The following is a 17,288-nucleotide window of genomic DNA, read 5'->3' as shown; positions in this document are numbered from 1 at the left end:
ATATAATGTCCTGATGAAGAAAGCATCGAAGTTTAACTTTATTATTGGTGGAGTGATGTTGGTGACGCTTGCGCGTTAGGAGTAGTGGTAAAGTCTAAGAGCACAACTTCATTTTTCTCTGGGCCTCCTGACCTCCACTTATAGTTGTTTACATTTGGGGCCTAGTTTATGAAAATATTCCCAACACAGTGAGTTAGGTTTGGAAATAACCTGCTCAGCAAGTAAACCCAGAAGGTCTATCGCGCAGTAATGCAGTGCGTAATTCAGGCCATGCGCAACTCTTCACCCGCATATTGGCTAATGCATTTCATAACAAGCAATTTATCCTATGTTTTCATATTTGCTGGTGCATTTTAACAATGCATTCTGTTTGCACATTTTCTTTGAAATCCTGAGAGCATAACGGAATAGACCCAAAGAAACTGGTTATGAATTTCCTATCTTATAGGTGACTCTCAAATTGTTTTGAGTAGACAAACAGAAATGAAATATTCAATCGTTTTATTTGCTTTTGTTCCGTTCCAAATTGTAGGTGATTCTGGTACATCCGTTTACAATGTATACAAAGGTGAGAAACTGCACACCATCACCAAAGCCTAGGCAGTTTTGTAGAAATTCACACGCGCGTAGCCACACACACACACACACACACACACACACACACACACACACACACACACACACACACTTCCACAATTTCATTGATCTTTGGGTACTTCATATTAGCAAACTGGAGACCTCAACGGTGGTGGATTTAGTTAGTTTGCTTTTGCACTTTGCATTTTTACTTATTTGAAAAACAGCATTCGTACTTTTCCTTAGACCCGGTTGGATTTCATGCTATCCCCTCCACATTACCTTAACCACCCTTGTCCTGTAATAATAGCATGGTCTCATCGTTTACAACACATCTTCCTTATATCATGAATAGAATAAATGATTTCTATTGTCAACGTTTTGGTTATGAGTATATCACGTATTATGTCAAACACTGGTAAATTCTGTATCAGCTGTGTTCAAAATTCACCCGTCAAAGCTGTGGCGCCAACTGTTAATGGACACACACCAAGCGCAAAATGACGAGTTTTTCAGAAGAAAGTTGGCCTACAAACATGTCAGAAATGTGTAATATCCTTATAATGGAATGACTGTACAGGGACCTTGATGTGTTTTTTACAACAAGCTGCCAGTTGATTTGTTACAGCTAAGACAAGTATACAGAATTGTCCGTTTTAATTTCCATAGTCCTATCTTGGTAAGAAAATGCGTAAACGTAAGAAATGTTCATTGTGCGCAACACTTTGCAACGTGAGTTGCATTTTTACGCGCGTGTGTGTGTGTGTGTGTGTGTGTGTGTGTGTGTGTGTGTGTGTGTGTGTGTGTGTGTGTGTGTGTGTGTGTGTGTGTGTGTGTGTGTGTGTGTGTGTGTAGGCTACTACGTGCTCGCATGTTCTGGTGCGTAATCGGCTACACGTTTGGGCCACACAAAACACAAAAAACGACAAAAATTGTCTTTACCATTTATTGTACAACTTAGCAACATATGTGCATACAGAAAACAAAACGTACTTCCCTCTGAAACATAAGAACATAAGCCTTTGTGGCACAATGTTTACGAAGACATACATGTTCAGTGCAATAAAAATCTATTCTAGAACACCAGCACAGAAATATGATAATAACTGATGCTTGATCAGCAACATTACAGTTCTTCATCTGGTAAAACAATTGTCACACAAAAGTGCGTCTGTTTAGGCAGTTTAAGTTGTTGGGGACTTAATAATACTCAATGTATTTTTGAATAGTTAACTGCGTTGTAGCCTATTATAACTTGTTAACACACATTGGCATGGCCTCTCAAAACTTCATAGTATGCATCGGTCAAACATCTCGTCAAATCGTGCCTAACATCGATGAAATTCAACTCAGAATTCATAAATGCATTCATTCGCCAAAGGAAAATTATGGCCAACCTCTAGTCATATTGGTAGTTGAATCTGCATTGACGAGCTTTGACCTTTCTATCTGAGTGCTTTGAACGTCCATTGTTTTTTAGGCTACCTGGCACATAGGAAGTTTCCGAAGTCAGTGCCGATAGATGTCGATACTGTCAAGTTTTTTGTTGCAAGGCCTACTGTAGGTAGTTAGATGCCCCTGAATCGAGGGGAGCTGTACGTCAGGTAGGCGGCCTACGTGTACAAACGCATGGTTTAGGTAGGTAGGCTGTTTGCTTAACAGAGGGGCACAATACGCGTGTACACTCCATGTCATGTAAAGTCAAATGATTTCAAAATGTATCCTCTCAGCATTTGATTGAGTAACTAACGATTCAGTTTAAGCAAAATGTCACAAATTGTACAAAATATGCATTACAAATTTTCAGTGATATGAATACAGTTGTGATTAGGTAGATTTTTGTTTCAGTTCAAGGGTGAGAGTGAAACTGCCTTTCAAATAATCTAGTAAAAAGTTGCAGCCCTCTCATCCTATAGGTAGCATCATTCGAGTCCAATTTTATCAATTTGCCTTATGATTACCTGGATTCTCGTTTATCCACTCAAATTACATAAATAATACGCTAGTGGAGGAAAACACACACATTGATAATATAAAATAATATATTCGCAATAAATTGTATACATTTAGGCCCATCGCCCTAATATCATGTCATTTCTCTAGAATTGCATGTTGTTGTTGGTTTTTTTTTTCTATTACTGTGAATTAAGTAATCTCAGTATTGATCACACAGTAAAGTTATGGCACTGAATGTCACATGGGAGGGATAGCCGATTTAAAAACAAAAACAAAAAACAAAAGCACAACAAAACAAAAAAAAACACCATTGTGGGCTTCAGCCTTTCGTTGTGATTCTTGTGTCGTCAAGCCTGGATAGGCTATTGGTTGTTGTTTTTTTTTTGTTTGTTTGTTTCTTTTTTTTTGGTCTCATGGTTTTATAGTAGATATGGTCGAGACACAGTTGATGAACATACAATTGAAACTTCTGGAAATAAAGACGGACCACTTTTTTGTTTATCAGAGCGGGCTCACTAAAAGCTTGAATTGTCATTGGATGCCTGCTCTCATTTGGGGGTTTACTGCGTGGAGAGGAAGCCGTGTCACAATTGCCTCTCTTAAGGATTTCCGCACTTGTTGACTCAATAAAACTGTGGTCGTAAAAGGGGATCTCTTCCCTCACTAGCCCGTCTCTCCTCTCCCCCTCCCTCTCTTCTCTATCTTTCAACTTTAAGTCGTATAACCATAAAAATGGGGGGCAATAAAATCACTCTTTCGTCTCCTCTTCCTCCTCTCTTGTCTCCTTTTTCTCTGCTTCTTCTGCTTCTGCCTCCTCGTTGGGGTCCTCATCACCCTCTCCCTCGGCCTCAGCCTCGGCCTCGGCCTCCCCTCGTTGTCCGGGAAATTTGTCTTTGTTGTTTTCTTTTTTCCATTTCATGCGCCGGTTTTGAAACCATATCTTCACCTGTCGCTCTGTGAGGCTCAGGGCGTGGGAGACCTCGATGCGTCGCTTGCGTGTGAGGTAAGGGTTGAACAGGAACTCCTTCTCCAGCTCCAGTGTTTGGTAGCGGCTGTACGTCTGTCGCCCGCTTCGCCTTCCTGGAGCTGAGAAAAGCAGTGAGATATGTAGATATGTTGAAGCATACACAGAGAGACAGGCAGGCACATATCAACAAAACATGTGATATGGTGTTGCATTCGGTGGTGCAGAGCAAGCGAGCGCTGAACCTGATTTCATGAACTTTTTTCTTTATGGTGCTACACTTGTGTTATGACTAGGGCGATGACATACCACACATCCAGTCAGTATTTATTTGGTGTGACGACTTCCACAATATGCGACTGTATACACCTTCAACCTTAAATCTCAGAGGGCTGAAGGATGAGAGAGAACACAGGCCAAGTACGGTTATGGTTCATGAGTTATATCTTGTTAGTTAGGTGTTCCTGTTTTTTTTTATTGTGAGTTGGCTCATCTTCACTCGCGGTCCCATAAACGCATATCCACCAGATCAAACAGCATTTACTTTGATAACATTTCCCCTTAAGAAAATGGTCGATTCTGATTGACATTATGTAAGGCACAAAGCACCTTAGACTAAGGAAAATCAACTCTTAACGGCGAGTGAGTCAACAACCAGCTGTGTAATGCCATCACATAGGGAGAATGTCTCGACTGAATGCAAACAAAACAAACTTACACACGTATAGAAACGCACACACCATTGAACTGCACACGTATAGCCTACATGCGCACACGAGGGATCATTTCGGTAATTTCTCTACACAATCAAAGCACAAGACATTTGAACATTTAAAAAGGAGCTTGAGCTAACCGTGGGGTCTCATCCAAGGGAACATGAGACCAGGCGACGGATTTTGATTTAGATGGCCTTGTCCGTCTCCGAGGTTAGTGCCATTCGACGATTTACAGTCTGGGTATTGCGCCACACTCGCCTCTTGTTGGGCGCCATAAAGTGATTGTCTCGGAAGAGCGTCGTAGCCGTAAAATTTCGTGGCATCTCCGTGGCACGCCAGGGCACAGGGGTTCTGTTGGTATCCCGGGTTAGAGATCCCCGGCGTGCCGTGGTGGAAGAAGTCCTGGACGTGATGGGGTGTGGGTTGGAAGCCCGGTGCCGCGGCTCCAGCTCCATACACCAGCCCATGGCTCCGGGTGACGCTCTGGGGGAACCTGCAGTCGTAGTACGTTGGCTCCAGCGTCTCAGCGCCTTTGTACTTGGAAAATAACGGGTTGACAAAGTAAGAGCTCATGTTTGCCGCTTTCACCCGTGTGTCGCCTGCTCAAGTGTTGCTGTCGTTGGATGAGTAGAGTGCTGGACAATTTGCTATTACCTTAGTTCTGCCCCAGAGCCCATGCATATGACCACCGGAATCACACAACCATAGAGACAAGCTGGAGAAAATACAGACGTTCAGTGTCCAACTCCAGGTATCAGCCGTTCTTTTTCGTTGTCTTCCCCTCTTCACTTCCTCACTCTTTTTCCCTGGTAGGGGGTGCTCTTCTCTGTTTTCACCCCCTTTTCTGTATTTGCAGCGTTCTAATAAGGCTTATATGTCGTGAATGGTTGATATGACTGCTAAGCCTGGCTAGCTCCGCCGACACAGTCACAAGCGTTTTTGCGCGCCCCCCTCTCCATGACACAGACCCCCTCCCTTCTCCACACACACACACACACACACACACACACACACACACACACACACACACACACACACACACACACACACACACACACACACACACACACACACACACACACACACACTTCAATCCCCCTCCCATTCTTGGCCGTCCCTTCCTAGACGTCTAGGCTACCTTGAAGCTGCGTTTAATCGACTTTTTGCAGAATGGTTGTAGCCTACGATACAGCACGCTGAAAGGCAATAATTAATACACACACACACACACACACACACACACACACACACACACACACACACACACACACACACACACACACACACACACACACACACACACACACACACACGATTTCTTTCACAAAATCATATGCGCACGCACTGCACATTTCGCCTACTCTTTTGGCGCTGTGTGCAGTTACACGTGTACACCAAGTACATCAAGGATACAGCTTTAGCGTTGTGTTGCAGGCCTAATATCTAATAGCATGATGGAAAGGACTACTAATGTCACGAGTGTACAAGTCATAATTAGCTTACTCTTTACATCTCTCTCTCTCTCTCTCTCTCTCTCTCTCTCTCTCTCTCTCTCTCTCTCTCTCTCTCTCTCTCTCTCTCTCTCTCTCTCTGCACACAGCGTATAAGAATAATAATAATAATAATAAAAACTGGCCAATGTTTTCAATGTTGTATTTCTAGAAATGTTCTATAATTCAATCTATATGCTACCGGGACCAACTGTAATAATTCGTGCGACTTCACATTATAGGAGTGAGATGTATTGTATAATTACCTTGTTTAACGGGGAGTGTAAATGAGTTGTTTTGGGGGGGAAATAAGCAGTGCTTTTAAATTAAATAAAAAAATATTTTTGTGATACTAATTGTGTTTGTGTACAATATGGCATCTGTGAATAAAATGGAAATATTTTATATTCTATTGTTTGTTATGATTATTTCTTAATGCTTTCATTTGAAGCCTTCATCGATCTGTACACGCATGGAGGTGTTTAAACAGCAAGGGACAAGAAGGCCTGAGTTTGCATAGATTATTTTCTTCGATCTCTTCCAGTGAATAAAGATCGATGTTTATTAATCTTATCTGTTCTTTCTTTTGAAGCCCAAGGTAGCATGGCTCTCTATCCCACAACGCAAAGGGAGAGAGCTATACATTACAAAGACAGATTACGCACTCATTAAAACGACCATTCAATTTCAGTATTGTATAGCATGTGAGTGGTAATGAAGTCAAAGAAGCTTGTTAAATAACATTGTGTGTCTATAAGAAGGAAAAGGTAAAGTCGGTAAAGCAGGCTTACAAACAAATCCAACAAATAAACAATGTTGACAAAAAGGTGGAATTCCTGAAAGAGGCCTATCTGATTATTTACCAAGAGGCAGCTCAAAACTCAGCCGGTCTTCACCTTTACTCTAACGGACTAATAAACAGGTTGACCATAGCTTTTACGAGCTCTTCTCGGCTTATTGTCAGGATAAACTCCCTCCCGGGTGCACAGTTTGACCGGGGATAGCACAAGAAATTGGCCAGGTTAGAAGCGAATGGTGCTCCCTACCGGAGGATACACAGAAATGCAGTGTACGTCTCTCGCACGAAGACCTTTGTGTAGCCTTCAAATAAAACCAGGTTTATGACCCCAGGAGTACATTTGTAGCAGTTTAAGTGTAGCCGGTTTCCCCTTCTTTGCGCTATCAAACAGTCAAAAAGAGGAATGGTCAAATGGAGATATTTAACGTCTGAAGCTTAGGCTATGTTAAAGATGGAAATCCCCATCAAGGGAATGTTACAGACGTGTTCTTAAAAATAATAATCAGCATCAGCATTCAATGTCCAAATATCTTGGATTATATATTCCACATACACCTGAAAATAGGCTAGCCTAATGGAGAATAGACCTTCCAAACCCACATATGTAAGCGGGGGAACAGCGCCTAGATTGGAATACACCAACGACTGTCTCAAATGTAGGTCAAGAGCGACATCTAGTGTAGAATTAGTGTTTATTCAGGCAGTGCCTCAGCAGTGGAGCTTCGTGTGCTCAGGCGCCTTTGAACACGCCCGTTGAAGAAACGCATGTGGAAGGGGTCATAATAGCCCTCTGATTAACCGGAAGTTGCGTATCTTGAATGGCTTCGAGGATGTGTTAGACCATCAGATAATAAAGATTATGTTTGTTATGACCTCACTTGATGCATGGGCGTTGTGCCCACCTAAGGAGTAGGCTATCCCCAATGAAATGAATGAAATTGGACATCACTTAGAATTCAACACCACACACACGCGAAATCGAATAGGCCGAATAATAATAATAATAATAATAATAATAATAATAATAATAATAATAATAATAATAATAATAATGTAGGCTAATTGTACACAAGGTCAGAATAATAATGATAATTCCGACAAAATAATGTCCGTGAATAGATTAGGTTTTGTTAATAGGCTACTTGTAGTCTTAGCATTATCATTCATATTCTTTAATAGCCTATAATAATATAGGCAAATAGCATATTATAACACACTATTAATAATGATTTTGTTGATTATATTTTTTATTGTGATGTATTAGTATTGCTTTTATAGTATTTTACTCATACAAACCTATTACCATTGTTTATATGACACAATTTATAGTATTGCTGCCACATATTTATTTTTTTGGTGCAGCCTCCCACAAGCTATCGGTGGCTAGTGTGATGATGATTATGCACTTGCAACTGGAATACAATTTGACTCTTTCAAGTAGGACTCATCTGTCACCCCCTTCTTCTTTTTCTAATGACAAGGAAGATAATAGAGAGAGCGGAAGTTGGAAGGGGGCTGGTGCATTTGTAGTGGACAGTGTAGACAAAAACAAGTGCAATAAGGCTGCTTTGAAACAAGGCCCAGCATTGCCTCCAATAAGAGCAATAAAGTAATTTAGCCCAGACGTCTAGCCAGTTCCCCGGCTTTGCTTTGTGAAACTGCAATCGAGGCAAACACTGCAGCCGCAAGCAGAGCTGTAAAAGCCGCATTGCTCTGTGCTCCGCGGCGGAAATGTCTAGCTTGATTGGGCTCTAAAATCGCTACATCCTGTCAATAATGTTTGTGGCACCTCCTGGAGAAAAAGAGACAGTTTCAGACACACCAAAAACGCCAGACTTCTCACGCTTCTGACAACGTAATCTTCCATGCACGCGTGCGAGCACGCACACACACACACACACACACACACACACACACACACACACACACACACACACACACACACACACACACACACACACACACACACACACACACACACACACACACACACACACACAGAGAAATATAGGGAAAAGAGAGGGGAATACTATACATAAGAAGAGTGCAAGCCATAAAATGTCCCTTTCGACGCGCAACCTCCTCAGTCATCCTGAATGTACACCCAAACTAATAAATTAGAGGAATAGAATTTAGGCTGTCCATGCCCAAAATATTTCTCATCGGGCCTAATAGAAAGATTAATTTCAATGAAACGTGGAGGTTGTTGAGTTACACACTACTTGGCCAACCAATATTCATTTTGTTTCTACTGTGAAAGCACTGAATGGTTTTAATTTGTCTTTTTTACACAGACCTACTTAGCTGGGCGTTTCAGTCTTGCGTTTCTGAACGAAACATTTCAGTGGTCTCCGTTTTCGGATAGATTATTAGCCCAGTTTAGTTATATTGTGGCCTACGTCGTTGTGATGATCTGGGGCCCCGGTTAATAAACCAGTGGCTTTCGTAGTTGGCCTCCATCAAATAGAAATATAATTTAGGCCTACATGCGTGCTCACAGGATTGAGCAGCATTGTAACTACTGTGGCACAACAGTACTACAACAGATATTATCTCGTGCAACAGTAGCAGGCCCCTGCCTTGTAGCGGGCCCCAAAGTGTCACCCTGCAGTCTAATTCATATAATTTGTATATCTGGCTACCGTGGGAGGAAGTGGTCAGGAAACGTTCATTAGTCAAGGAAGTGGATTAGGAGAGAGAGAGAGAGAGAGAGAGAGAGAGAGAGAGAGAGAGAGAGAGAGAGAGAGAGAGCGAGCAGTGACCTATAGCTCCAGCTGCTTTCAATAAAGATTAACATTGGCCCTCTATGCTATACTGTCTTGTGACAAAATTTGTTTACCCTTTTCTCCTCCATGTCAAGTGCCCGCTCGCGCCATATGTGTCCATAATAGGCCTACATAACAACACGGGCCTATTGGAAACGTTTTTTTGGTCTCTTAACTATTTGCTTTTTGATATCCGGAAATAAAACCATAAAAACAGCCCATGCCCATTGACACTGAATCCGAAACAGACTCGACTGAGATGATGTCATATATATTTTAGTATAATCACAATCTACAATTTATAACATAAACTTTCGATGTCTGGAGGGAGTAACGCATTATCCGGTAAATATCCACAGTGACGTAAACACAAACAGTAGGCCTACTCTTGTAATTGCGGTCGGGTTTTCTTGTACAAAACCATCTAATCATAATGTACACATACAATGCAACATCTAGAAAAATACACAAGTTTTAAATTACACGTGAACACACAAACACTACGGGGTAAATCCTATAATTCCTCATCGTACATATCCCAAATATTATGTTTAAAATGAACAATGTCCTATGTTGCAATTCATGAAACCGTGGTATACAAAAATAAAAAAGTATGTCACAAGCTGCATGTCACACATAAAAAAACAAAAACAAAATAAAAACAGTCGACGTAAGCCGTTCAGAGGTCAATCACAGATCTTGAGAGCTGAGATAGCTACAAGTGCAACAAATATAGAAATCACATGAAGAGAGACTGAATTTTCTTTTTGTTAAACTTCTGAGTCCAAAATTGCAGTCACTCCTTGTCCATGTTATATTCAACTTTGACGCAGGCCTTTTTGTAATCTTCTGTGTCCGCCATTCCGAAATGGACTACTGCTCATTACTCTCAGTCTTCTCTTTATTCATTTTCTTCATCTTCATCCGTCGATTTTGGAACCAAATTTTGACCTGTCGTTCGGTGAGATTTAGGACCCGCGCCACCTCGTACCTACGGTCCCTTGTAAGATACATATTAAACAAAAACTCTTTCTCGAGTTCAAGTGTTTGGTATTTGGTGTATGGGCACCGCTTCTTCCTCGTGGAGCGCGCGTGGATCCAATTCGCCACTGGGTTGTCTATGTAACAAAAACATACAAAACACACAAGACATCAAACACAGTTCAAATAGCCTAGCAATGAGGCAGAGTAAGTTTGATATCCAGTTAGGCCCACAACATTGACTGGGGTGTGAGGAGGAATTCCCTACTGACTATCTTTAAGTCGTATTTCCACAGCACGACAGATCATTGTGCATATTGGTATTACCCATTCCTCTCAAGACCAATGACACTATGGCACTGGGGGGAAATATGTGGATAAACACGTTGTATTCACCCCCAAAATATTCCCTTTTCAAGACGATCTGGAGTTCTAAAAAGGGACTCAGTCATAAAAACGTGAGTGTGCCCATTTGCTTTATTGGCCCATAAAAGATTTTTAAAAGCCTGTAGTTTCAAGTCCCGGCAGGCTCTGCAGCGGAGGCAGCTTGTTGTGTTTGGGCCATACACATTCCATGTGCTGTGGCTTCGAGCTTTGTCTAGTCCTAGACTACCTTGGTCATTCTTCCTCCTCCACTCAGAAAAAAGCGTCAAAACACTAAAACCCATCCTCACTTTACACGATGAAGTCTGTAAATGCATTATTGTTATTCTAGTTAGCAATAATGCTACTAGAGAGCACAAGTGTACTTGTCACAAGCTTTTATTTGTAGGCAAATCATTTTACACCTGCCTTAATATAGGCTATACTTCACAATATCACTAATCATACTGGTATAATAGACATGCTTATGGTTATTTTGAGAGAGTTCTGTCGATGGACTTCAAAATGAAACTCAAAATGAATTTCCCTATAATACACCAAAAGACCGCCATGTTGACAGGCCTTGATGCAGCAGGCAGCTATACTAGGTTGTACAATGCGAGTGCAGGGCTGGTGTGACCATTTCTGTGACTGCGTCTATAACAATTAAGGTTAGGCCTACACATGATATGGTGACAATTACCATGCAGAAATACACCCTTGATGTCAAAGAGCTAACCCACTGGGAAAATGTTGTGTCGTCTACACGAGAAATGGTGCTACTATTATTTATATACAACAAGATATTTTAATTGCTGGTTAACCACGATTTAAATGGTATGTTTCTCAAACAGAGGTTGAAAAGGGAAGGAAATGGCCTCTATGAGCTTTGGTCTTGATACTCATCGCGCCAATGAAAAGCTTGTTTGCCGAGATTCCCCATTTTATAGCCAGTTTATGGCTGCTGCTTGCTTTACAACCCTAAAGCCATTGGCGTTTGTCCTGTCTAACGTTGTCTAACAGCCCTCAAGAAGAACGCGCGTTCAAAGGGAACTGAAAAGAGACGATAATTTCGTTTTATAGTGGGGGCCAGCGGACAACATTGAGTCCAAATCCGTGGTAAAACATCCCCCCTCACACCGCCATCACACGGTCCGTAAACAGGGATATTGGTGCTGCCTAAACTTACTTGGATCTAACTCTGGTTTGTCCTCCTTGAGCTTTGCGGAAGCCAAAGCCTCTACTTCGGGAGAAGGGATGATCTGCTGTGCCTTATCCCGGAGGTCAGGTGAAGAACCATAATAGTAATCCGCGTAACTGCGTCCGTTGGCGATACAATCTCCTGGTCTGCGCTCGGGGATACCGTCGGGCTTCAGCCCGTAGTGTCTGCTGTTAGCCGGGTAGCCTGGAAAAGAGACGGCTCCCGAGATGGGCTCCAACCACGACCGCACATACCGTGAGTCTGTGCCTATGTGGGGCTGGTGGGTATATGGGTGATACACCACAGAGGACTGCGAATGAACTGGGCCCCAGGAAGAGGTGAATACTGGAGGCTTCGGCGCAAAGCTGCAGGAAGGAAAATCAGAACAGTCCGGGACAAGAGGAGATGGTCGTGAACCGGCAGGGAGTAGCTCCGGCGCGGAGAAACGCGTCGCCAAGACCTCGTCGCTCTCGTGGTTTATCAACGAATCCACATAATAATTGCTTATAGGACCCGTGGTCGACATGACGATGTGATGCCTCTCTCCTCTTTTACATGCATCAGATTATTATATGGCGTGTATGTGTACTTTTTTATCTGCCCATAGAACAATCAAGTCAGGTAATTATTTCTCCCGGGGCTTTTGAGCGCTCATTGGCTGGCGGAAGACACGTGATCATATTTACTCCAAAATTATACAGTCGATTAATGCGCACGCAAACCTTGGGCAGTGATGTACTTCACATCTTAAAATGATCTTTTAAAAAAGGATTTCCATTCTATGACCAAACATTAGCGCGGAATATCCACCCACCATCCCTTTAGTTGTATGATGCTGTCATAAACAATGAAGAGCAGCGAGCCCCAGTTATTGGACTACGGAGGTATGTTGACCGCTCTAAAGAACGCACTATTTGCTCTTGTCATTTGTCTTTGTCGACAAAATGTCGTTGGAAACGCAAAACATATCGGCATATCACCTTGTAGTTCTTCCTCGACATAAATATAAGGCATATCCTGTGCATTTATTCACGTACGTCTGTTTAAAAACAGTTCGATTTCTTTTAGGTGTTCCAGTGATTTAGGCTACATAGGATGAGATTCGTCTGTATCGGTTTTGTTCAGCTATAAAGTTGTGTCAACTAACATTGCATGGAATATTCACTGCTAAGCGAACTTCATAACTTTTGTCAAGTCTAGAGCAAACCTACCCACCACTGGGGCTGAATTCGGAAAGAAGCCATGCATGTTTTTATGTCCCTCAATAAATTTTTACGAGGACCATTTGATTGTTCATAAACGTGTCGTTAATAATAGCAAAAAAAAACCTCGACTTCTTCCTATGACAAACATAGCCTAGAAAACTCAGCACATTACAGGGAGGACATAGTAGAAAATCCAGTAGCAACATCAAGGGAAGGATAGGTGTTTATTTTAACCAGACGGACAGAAATTAGGACAACCAATTGCAGACATTAGAACGACCAAGGTCGATGGTCCGCAAAACAAAGGTTTGTACATATCCATACGACATTTTAAAGACCAACTGAGGCATTTTTTTTTTTACAGTTTCATAGTTTTGTGTAAAGTAAAGATGAATACTGAGGAACTGAAAATCTACAATTCTACTTATACACATGTAGGCTATGTATAAGACGTCTTCACTCAAGTTTGGTGTGGGAAACGGCTATGATGCTGGTTGCAGGCCAGCCTAGAGGTGGAGGGGGTGATTGTCGTTCATATGTTGACATTGCTGCTCTTGCTAATAACCCCAGTACAATCCCTATACAATGTAGAACAATAACTCTACAACATGTCTGTGGTAACGGGAAACAAATATCCAAATTACGCGCCATGATATGCTATGGATAGTTCAGCGTCCCATTTGTTTGTACAAAATCAGCTATATCGGTGTGCATTAGACCAATGGACCTATAGGAATAAATATAACGTTATATTGCATGTTCTATATCATCTTTAATTAGCCAAATCTGTCGTCAACACAACATTTCTTCTGAGGTCCTGGTCTGCAGACAAGTAAGCAGACACACCGCACTGCGGTGCCCAGGCCTCGTGATGAACAGTCATTGTCACTCGCGGCACAAACGCTAGGCCCAGTATCTCTTTGCCGCAGAACCACAGCCAATCCCCCCCACCTCTCAATAATCTCAACTCGCCAGAAGTTTCCAGAAGATGACATTATGCTACATAGACCTTTTTTCGCCCCGAGCCCTAGTTTCTTGTGTTGTACTTTTCCACTGCTCACCACTGCAGCAAGTAGCCCATATAGGCGCAGTAGCTAAACAGAAAAAAGGACACACACAATAAAACAAATGTGCAAATTGCTAGGCTGGCATGCGAGACTCGTGGCCAAAGTAATGGTCATGAGACGGACAACAATTGCATTTGACTGTATAGTGTGCTGTTTATTGTGTCTCTCCCTATACTATTGCCTAACACAGAATAGTTTGCCACATTAAATTAGCCCCACTCAAATTGGAAGTGAGAGTGCGCTTGTGTTGGCTACGCCTAACACCTTAATGAAATAGCCTTGTGAAATGAAACAATGGGACAGATTAATTTGCAGAGACGAACATTTGTGAATACGTTTTTGACAGCATTTTGCTTCCATGGACCATGGGCACTATTGGTTGGTTGACAAGTGAGCTAGTGCGCAGATGAACCTCCACCAGATAAGAAAATGATTGTAGGCTACTCGACGGGGACTTGTAGCGACCAAGACCAACCCCTATTAATGTCACAATCCACATGTAGAGATCATATTCCCTGAATAGATAAACGCCATATAAATTCTGCTAGCGAGAAAGGCGCATTTTCAATTAAGTGGGAATCCATTGGATGCGCAAACAAATCAACCTAGGACATTAACTGCCACTAATATTGTGAAAGTGTAAATAGAAAACATGACAAGTATTCCACAATATGCCACCTTCTCTGGTTACAGTGCAATAGGTGTTTGTTTACTTTCCTTGCAATTAGTAATTGTGGCATGCGCTATAGCCTACTCAACTTTTCAGTCATGGAAAAACTACTTTTCATCTGCCCTCAAAAGTACTACGGTCTTCCTCAGGAGTCAAGCAAGTATGTGTTTAAAATTTGCCAACAACTGTATTTCATATACCGTTTCATATACGGCTTTGTTCTATACACGCTGTATTTTGATGTTTTACTATCACCATAACGTCACTGAAATCCGTAATGGGCAAACCTTATTAGAAGTCTACTTTTACACGATCAGTACTTTAGTCTCAACTTTGCTTAAATAGGCTACTAGACTAAGCCCTGATGAAGACCTATTGAGGGGTATACATGTTGGCTTTTGAAACATTTATTAGCCACGTTTAATAAAGGCGTTTAAATCCCAATTCCTTCCTCTTAATTACATTTTTGAATGCATGGAATTACTTTTCTTTTTCATCAGGCACCTGGAATACTTTAACTTTTATACATTTTGATACACAAAATATAAAATACACGTCTGGTCCAATTGTGTAGCCTACTCCGTCTGTTAATCAAAGACTGGTAACTACAAATTAAGGTGGGAAACATTCCCTGTTTGAACATAGAAGTAGTCTGTGCTAGATGTACGCACCTTGTTGTTGTATGATCTAAATATGATGTAATTTAATCTAATGCCAGTGTCACTTTGTAGTCAGGTTCATGACAAGTGTGACTTTATGGTCAGGAGCATGACAAGTCCGCTCAGTTGTTTGCATTGGTAACAGAAGAAAACATCAAACATTCGAACAGTCTCTGTGCACCATCACCTTCTCAATGCGTTGCAAAGTATTTGTTAGTTATTACATGTTAATAAGACGGCCAATTATCAAAGCGTTGCAAAGCACTTATGACTTGTTAAGTCAGTGCACCTTATCATCGAAAAGTGGGGTACTTATTACTTGCTAGCAAGCCTGTATCTTATCAATGCGTCGCAAAACACTTAAATTGGTGAGTCTGTTAGTAAGACTGCCCCTTATCAATGTGTTGCAAAACACTTCTTAGTTTGCGTGTTAATTGTTCTATATGTTACCGAGACTGCACATTATCAATGCTTTGTAAATGACGTATAACTTGTGAATTTCAGTAAGACCGCTCCTCATCAGTGCGTTGCAGCGTAATTATTATTGTTATGTGCGCATATGTGCCCAATGCAAAAATGTCAATTTCCCAACATTCTACGCAATGGATATGTCTCATTTTGGAAAAGAGCTCTTCACATGCCGTTTAGATTGCGTGGATTTCAACATTGGTAAATCCTTTTGACTCTGGCTTTGGGAATGGCATTTGTGTGTGTGTGTGTGTGTGTGTGTGTGTGTGTGTGTGTGTGTGTGTGTGTGTGTGTGTGTGTGTGTGTGTGTGTGTGTGTGTGTGTGTGTGTGTGTGTGTGTTGACGCGTCGAGGTCTTGTGATCAAGATCAACGTGTCCCAATGGCTGACAAGACGCAAGTGTTTTCCTGTTGAAGGACCCATTGCGGCATGTAGGCCAAAATGCATTTATATGCCCGAAATACAAATGAATTATTCCCAGTTATCTATAGATAATATATTTATAAAGCACACGACCTTAACGCGCGCGCGTGTGTGTGTGTGTGTGTGTGTGTGTGTGTGTGTGTGTGTGTGTGTGTGTGTGTGTGTGTGTGTGTGTGTGTGTGTGTGAGAGAGAGAGAGCGAGAGAGCGTGCGAGAGAGAGAGAGAGAGAGAGAGAGAGAGAGAGAGAGAGAGAGAGAGAGAGAGAGAGAGAAAGTGCATGTGTGTGCGCATGTGCGCGCGCAAGCATGTGTGATGAATTGCTAGATGGTTAGCCCCACATTTTCAAAAAAAAAAAAAACATATTGCAAAACATTCGTCATCGTAAAATGAAAGAACTTTGCAATAATAGTGTGCCTGCACACTCGACTAATTGTTTGTTTAAACTGTACACTCGTGCGCAACACACTTCGTGCCAAACCTGTCACGATTTGGCACGCAAATGCATGTTTGTCTTAGAACATCTGAAATAAATGTTTAAATAATAATAAAAAAATAGCATGATGACCACTAAATAAGAGAATACTGTAGGCCCTATCCATATCACTGTGCAGCGCCCCGATGCCTTTCCATGCTCTATATTTTGCCTTTTAGAATGACTCACAAGAATTCGTTTGTGGTGCCCTGATGAAGGCCGTAAACATAGCGGATATTTTTGTTGGTTATTGCTTTCCTCGCTGTTCTGGAGGAGCGGTATATCACCAACCACATCTGCAACCAAATTATAGTGGTTGTTTAACCCTTGTGGCTTTCACCAAGTGCTCATTTTATACGACTATAAATAAACGGATGTTTTCAGATTTCCAACCCATACGCATGTCCAACAGTTTCACACTGTTGATGATAACGAATTCTAAATTCCGAATAATTTGAATAGGCAGTCTTTTGACATTTCCTGTATGCTTTATGTATGACTGATTTGACAGTGA

At 41.7% G+C, this 17,288-nt stretch overlaps 2 protein-coding genes across 2 annotated transcripts; both read right to left on the bottom strand.

The window, feature by feature from the left end:
* Window positions 1-1,518: 1,518 nt before the first annotated feature.
* On the bottom strand, window positions 1,519-5,150 carry LOC134462701 (homeobox protein Hox-C8a-like). Its single transcript, XM_063215846.1, has 2 exons — window positions 4,350-5,150; window positions 1,519-3,618 (listed from the first exon to the last, which is right to left on the bottom strand). The coding sequence occupies exons 1-2, from the start codon at window positions 4,783-4,785 to the stop codon at window positions 3,281-3,283; spliced, it is 774 nt and encodes a 257-aa protein (XP_063071916.1). The 5' UTR covers window positions 4,786-5,150; the 3' UTR covers window positions 1,519-3,280.
* Window positions 5,151-9,345: 4,195 nt separating this feature from the next.
* Window positions 9,346-16,154, bottom strand: LOC134462700 (homeobox protein Hox-C9-like). The gene is made up of 2 exons (XM_063215845.1): window positions 11,800-16,154; window positions 9,346-10,384 (listed from the first exon to the last, which is right to left on the bottom strand). Exons 1-2 carry the CDS (start codon window positions 12,335-12,337, stop codon window positions 10,140-10,142), a joined length of 783 nt encoding a protein of 260 aa, XP_063071915.1. The 5' UTR covers window positions 12,338-16,154; the 3' UTR covers window positions 9,346-10,139.
* Between the last annotated feature and the right edge of the window lie 1,134 nt (window positions 16,155-17,288).

The sequence above is a fragment of the Engraulis encrasicolus genome, chromosome 14, assembly GCF_034702125.1.
Source record: "Engraulis encrasicolus isolate BLACKSEA-1 chromosome 14, IST_EnEncr_1.0, whole genome shotgun sequence".
NCBI classification, from domain to species: domain Eukaryota; kingdom Metazoa; phylum Chordata; class Actinopteri; order Clupeiformes; family Engraulidae; genus Engraulis; species Engraulis encrasicolus.
The sequence above is the reverse complement of the archived record's forward strand: the minus strand, read 5'-3'. Positions and strand labels throughout refer to the sequence as shown.